Below are 6,630 nucleotides of genomic sequence, written 5' to 3'. Positions count from 1 at the left end.
TACATACATATACAGACAACATCTCCTCTGACTACAGTATGCTAACACAGACGGACAAACACAAACATATACTCACCATTGCAGTGTGCGCGTGCCTGCCTTTTTATATCTTTATACTATCAGTAGATAGATTGTTTATATTAAAATGTTAACCCTGTGTTATGTAAATGTGTTTTATTATACGAAAATTCAATGTATTAATTGTGAAACTGTCAGTGTCTCCTTGTGTCGTCAAGATTTAACTACGTCGACAGCGTATATACGTTACAGCTTTGATACATAAAGCTGTATCCTAACCAGACGCGTGCGACACGACACTATTTCTATCCTAACCAGACGCGACCATAACGACAGTCTTCTTTTTAAAATTGTTATTAATAGTTGAAATCGCCAAGTGAAAGTTGTTTGATCAGTTAATCAATGTTTGTCGCTCGTGTCGCGCGACAAATAATAGAAACAATTCCTATCGGTATTTTGTCGCGCGCTCGACCACATGAATCTGTCACGGCTTATGCGTGCGGTTAGGATGCAGCAATTGAAATCAATGGTTTCAACAAAAAAAATCGCTCGCGTCGCACGCGATCGGTTAGGATGCAGCTTAACAACACGTAGTTCTATGTTTTACAGCGTTGATAGTGCACCTTTAAGTAGCAGCTTTGGGTGGAAAATTACTTAAATTCTTGGAAAACTCGATACTTCTTGACGATTATCAGTCATGCACCCCTCTATTCCTCAAAAAAAAAATCTCGTGTACTATTAACATGGACTATGTGGATATCCCTCTTTTCTTCCCAACAAAACCCACCACTACTATCAGCATGGGCTATATAGATATCTGTCTTTTCTTCCCAACAAAACCCACCACTACTATCAACATGGGCTATATAGATATCCCTCTTTTCTTCCAACAAAACCCACAAATATTATTTAACATATCTCTCTACCATTCTAACGAAGTTCCGCGTGTACTGTTTGCAAAGTTAAATAGGTATTTCCCATTTCCTCCTCACAAAAACCCCACTGAATACTATTTATAGGGGTTACGTAAACCCACTCCCCACCCAACAATAACCCGATTAGTAGCTGGTGGTTGTAATATTTGTTATCGCCCAGTAGCCAATGATTAACTAAACCCTATGCTCGACTGGTGTCTTTAAACAAAACAAACTTTTAACTATGGAACTTTTGTACCTGGCGGAATAACATGACTATACGAGACCGCGTTAACGGGGAGTGTGTGTGTGTGTGTGTGTGGGGGGGGGGGGGGGGGGGGGGGGGGGGGGGGGGGGGGGGGGGGGCGTAGTCTCAAATCATCGAAGTTTTGCAAAAATTATGCAAACATTCAGATAAAATGAGTTGGCCTGAAACCTTTTCACCATGTATTTCCATCATTCTACCCACAATATTAGTTGTAATTCAGTAAATCATGCACAAATGCGTAATGATTCGCTTACAACCCTATATAGCTGTTTGCTAATAATGCCAGTATGAATAAAGATTGTTATCCAGATTCGGGCATTATCGTTCAAGTCAAATAAAAATCAGCCTCTCCCCCCCCCCCCCCCCCCCCCCCCCCCCTTACAAAAATTGGAGCCCGTACACCTATGCGGAATAAAAAAAAGCGAGGGAATCCCCGTTCCACGTGTCTCTAAGTATAGGCAGTGTATATATATGTAAGGTGTACCGCGGTCGCAGTTTGTTCCATGAAAAGCCGGACTCGGCCGAAAGCGTGACGAATATCTCTTAATAATGTAAGTGAACTTTTCTTTACCATTATTTGTTGTTTATTTGTAAATACATGTAGATCACAAACGTTTATTGTTAAACATATTTTGATTCTTCATTTTGTTTCACTTGATCTGGAAAAGTTGTGTTATGTAAAAGCCATACGATAAAATATTTTGTCCATTATGATTATATATTTTTCCGAAATACAGTTTAATTAAATATAATTATGGTGTTTTTATTTTATATTTTTTTATTTTTTTATTTTTTAAGTTTACCATGTTAATCTTATTCAAATTATATGCTAGTTTTTCTTTCTTCTTAACATTTTAATAATGATAATAAACGAATTGTTGCCAAATGTTGATCAAATAAATGAATAAATAAATAAATGAATGACTACAAATGACGTGTTATGAGTTGGATTTTAAAATATCGCCATGCATTACGTGTATAAATGCCATTTTAAGATGTAGGTAATTTCTTATTCTGATTTCTCCGAGAATATATGTATATTTTACTTCCTGGCTGCTATCAAAAAGAATGCATGACGGATACTGCTAGAATAGCTAGTCGGTGGGTTATTGTTTTTGTTGTTGGTTTTTTCTTTCATCGTTGTACAATTAAGATGAATAAAAATAGAAGTTGTTGTAGCAGTGATACTAGTGGTAATAGTAATCGTAATGGTAGTTGTAGTACTAGTGATTGGAATAGTAGGACATTAAATGGCAATAGTAGTCGTAATGGTAATTGTAGTAGTGATTGTAAAAGCAGGAGTAACTGCAGTAACAGTAGTAATAATAGTAGTAGTAGGAATAGTAGCAAATGCGGTAGTAATAGTAGTAGCAGCAGTAGTAGTAGTAATAGTAGTAGTAGTTTTAGTAGCATCATCATCAGTAGTAGTAGCAGTATTAGTATAGTGTTGGTGGTAGTAGTAGTTGTAATAGTAGTAGTAACAGCAGCAGCATCAGTAGTACTGGTAATAGTAGTGTTAGCAGCAGTAGTAGTAGTAGTAGTAGTAGTAGTAGTGGTGGTGGTAGTAGTAGTTGTATTAGTAGTAGTAGTAACAGCAGCAGCATCAGTAGTACTGGTAATAGTAGTGTTAGTAGCAGTAGTAGTAGTAGTGTTAGTAGCAGCAGTAGTAGTAGTAGTAGTGGTGGTAGTAGTAGAAGTACCACCAGCAGCAGTAGTAGTAATAGTAGTAGCAGTAGTAGTAGCAACAGTAGTAGTAATAATAGTAGTACTAGAAGCAGCAGCAGTAGTAGTAGTAGTAGACGAAGTAGTGGCAGCAGTAATAGCAGTTACTATAGTAGTAGTAGTAGTAGTAGTAAATGGTAATTGTAACATCAGTAGTAGTAGTAGTAAATGGTAATTGTAACATCAGTAGTAGTAGTAGTAAATGGTAGTTGTAACAGCAGTAGTAGTAGTAGTAGTAAATTGTAGTTGTAACAGCAGTAGTAGTAGTAGTAAATGGTAGTTGTAACAGCAATAGTAGTGGTAGTAGTAAATGGTAGTTGTAACAGCAGTAGTAGTAGTAGTAGTAGTAAATGGTAGTTGTTACAGCAGTAGTAGCAGTAGTAGTAAATGGTAGTTGTAACAGCAGTAGTAGTAGTAGTAGTAGTAGTAGTAAATGGTAGTTGTTACAGCAGTAGTAGCAGTAGTAGTAAATGGTAGTTGTAACAGCAGTAGTAGTAGTAGTAGTAGTAAATGGTAGTTGTAACAGCAATAGTTGTAGTAGTAGTAAATGGTAGTTGTAACAGCAATAGTAGTAGTAGTAAATGGTAGTTGTAACAGCAGTAGTAGTAGTAGTAGTAAATGGTAGTTGTAACAGCAGTAGTAGTAGTAGTAGTAGTAGTAAATGGTAGTTGTAACAGCAGTAGTAGTAGTAGTAGTAAATGGTAGTTGTTACAGCAGTAGTAGCAGTAGTAGTAAATGGTAGTTGTAACAGCAGTAGTAGTAGTAGTAAATGGTAGTTGTAACAGCAGTAGTAGTAGTAGTAGTAAATGGTAGTTGTAACAGCAATAGTAGTAGTAGTAAATGGTAGTTGTAACAGCAGTAGTAGTAGTAGTAGTAAATGGTAGTTGTAACAGCAGTAGTAGTAGTAGTAGTAGTAGTAGTAGTAGTAGTAAATGGTAGTTGTAACAGCATTAGTAGTAGTAGTAGTAGTAGTAGTAGTAGTAGTAGAGTTGAAAATTAGCAGAATTTTGAAAATAGCAATAGTAAAAAAGTTAATAGAATTTTTAAAAAAGAAGAAGTTACAAACCAAAACTAAAAAGAACTGACTGTTCGGTCGAATATTTATATAATTTGGAGCATTTTAGAAGGACAGTCCAAAAATAAATAAGAGAAAGAAGAGAGGATCGGACTATTTAATAATATTAAAAAAAGAAAAAAAAAAGTAATTTTGACAAACTTTTGAACGAAGGTCTAATAGTTTAAAGTCCGATCTATATGTCCACGAGAGTGGCCTCTTTAAGGCTGTTAGGGTGCACAGCTTGTGGGGACGAGATGGGTTGCATCCCGTCAAGAAAACCCCTAGATTGACAGTCAATAGATGTTGAAGGTGTAGTACTGTGCTGAAGTACAGATCTTGAGAAGCCGGATCCGTCTGAACGAGAGAGAATGATGCAAACATTCAGATAAAATGAGTTGGCCTGAAACCTTTTCACCATGTATTTCCAGCATTCTACCCACAGTATTAGTTGTAATTAAGTGAATCATGCACAAATGCGTAATGATTCGTTTACAACCCTATATAGCTGTTTGCTAATAATGACAGTATGAATAAACATTGTTATCTAGATTCGGGCATTTTCGTTCAAGTCAAATAAAAATCAGTCTCCCCCCCCCCCCCCCCCCCCCCCCCCCTATACAAAAATTGGAGCCCGTACGCCTATGCGGAATAAAAAAGCGAGGGAATCCCCGTTCCACGTATCACTAAGTATAGGCAGTATATATATATGTAAGGTGTACCGCGGTCGCAGTTTGTTCCACGAAAAGCCTGGCTCGGCCGAAAGCGTGACGAATATCTCTTAATAATGTAAGTGAACTTTTCTTTACCATTATTTGTTGTTTACTTGTAAATACATGTAGATCACAAACGTTTATTGTTAACCATATTTTGATTCTTCATTTTGTTTCAGCTGATCTGGAAAAGTTGTGTTATATGAAAATTAGACGATAAAAACTATTTACCTCTCTATTATGATTATATATTTTTCCGAAATACAGTTTAATTAAATATATGGTGTTTTTATTTTATATTTTTATATTTATTTTTTAAGTTTACCATGTTAATCTTTTTCAAATTATATGCTAGTTTTTCTTTCTTCTTAACATTTTAATAATGATAATAAACGAATTGTTGCCAAATGTTGATCAAATGAATGAATAAATAAATAAATGAATGAATACAAATGACGTGTTATGAGTTGGATTTTAAAATATCGCCATGCATTACGTGTATAAATGCTATTTTAAGATGTAGGTAATTTCTTATTCTGATTTCCGTGGGAATATATGTAAATTTTACTTCGTGGCTGGTATCAAGTAAAAATGCATGACGGATACTACTAGAATAGCTAGTTGGTGGTGGGTTTTTGTTGTTGGTGGTTTTTCCTTTCAATCGTTGTACAGTTAAGATGAATAAAAATAGAAGTTGTAGCAGTATAATAGTTAAGTGGTAATAGTAGTCGTAATGGTAGTTGTAGTAGTAGTGATTGTAATAGTAGGACATTAAGTGGTAATAGTAGTCGTAATGGTAGTTGTACTAGTAGTGATTGTAATAGTAGGACATTAAGTGGTAATAGTAATCGTAATGGTAGTTGTAGTAGTAGTGATTGTAATAGTAGGACATTAAGTGGTAATAGTAATCGTAATGGTAGTTGTAGTAGATGGTTAGTAGTAGTAGTGATTGGAATAGTAGGACATTAAGTGGTAATAGTAGTCGTAATGGTAGTTGTAGTAGTAGTGATTGGAATAGTAGGACATTAAGTGGTAATAGTAATCGTAATGGTAGTTGTAGTAGTAGTGATTGGAATAGTAGGACATTAAGTGGTAATAGTAATCGTAATGGAAGTTGTACTAGTAGTGATTGTAATAGTAGAAGTAATAGCAGTAACAGTAGTAATGATAGTACTAGTAACAACAGTAGTAGTAGTAGCATATGCAGTAGTAATAGTAGCAAATGCAGTAGTAATAATAGTGGAGGTAGTAATAGTAGTAGTAGCAGCAGTAGCAGTATTAGTATAGTGGTGATAGTAGTAATAGTAGTAGTAGTAATGGTAGTAATGTAGTAGTTGTAATAGTAGTAGCAGTAGTAGTAGTAGTAGTAGTAGCAGTAGTAGTGGTAATAGTAGTGGTGGTAGTCGCAGTAGTAGTAGTAGTTGAAGTACGTTTAGTAGTAGTAGTTATAGTACTATTAGTAGTAGTACTAGAAGCAGCAGCAGTAGTAGTAGTAGTAGCAGCAGTAGTAGTATTAGCAGCAGTAGTAGTAGTAGCAGCAGTAGTAGTAGTAGCGGCAGCAGCAGTAGTAGTAGTAGCAGTAGTAGTAGTAGTAGAAGCAGTAGTAGTAGTAGCAGCAGCAGCAGTAGTAGTAGCAGTAGTAGTAGTAGTAGTAGCAGCAGCAGTAGTAGTAGTAGTAGCAGCAACAGCAGTAGTAGTAGTAGCAGCAGCAGCAGTAGTAGCAGCAGCAGTAGTAGCAGTAGTAGTAGTAGTAGTAGTAGTAGTTGTAGTAGTAGTAGTATTAGCAGCAGTAGTAGTAGTAGCAGCAGTAGTAGTAGTAGCAGCAGCAGTAGTAGTAGCAGTAGTAGTAGTAGTAGAAGCAGTAGTAGTAGTAGTAGTAGTAGTAGTAGTAGTAGTAATAGTAGTCAATGGTACAGTAGGTGTAACAGCAGTAGTGGCACT

General features: G+C 35.9%; 1 protein-coding gene across 1 annotated transcript in view; it reads left to right on the top strand.

Moving 5' to 3' along the window:
- The first annotated feature begins 4,721 nt into the window (after positions 1-4,721).
- LOC121387895 (innexin unc-9-like) overlaps positions 4,722-6,630 on the top strand; it is a 17,679-nt gene continuing 15,770 nt past the window's right edge. The window contains exon 1 of the mRNA XM_041519127.1: positions 4,722-4,765. Within this exon, the coding sequence (XP_041375061.1) occupies positions 4,764-4,765 (2 nt within the window). The 5' untranslated portion in view covers positions 4,722-4,763. The remainder of the gene's footprint in view (positions 4,766-6,630) is intronic.

The sequence above is a fragment of the Gigantopelta aegis genome, chromosome 13 (assembly GCF_016097555.1).
Source record: "Gigantopelta aegis isolate Gae_Host chromosome 13, Gae_host_genome, whole genome shotgun sequence".
Lineage (NCBI taxonomy): Eukaryota > Metazoa > Mollusca > Gastropoda > Neomphalida > Peltospiridae > Gigantopelta > Gigantopelta aegis.
The sequence above is the reverse complement of the archived record's forward strand: the minus strand, read 5'-3'. Positions and strand labels throughout refer to the sequence as shown.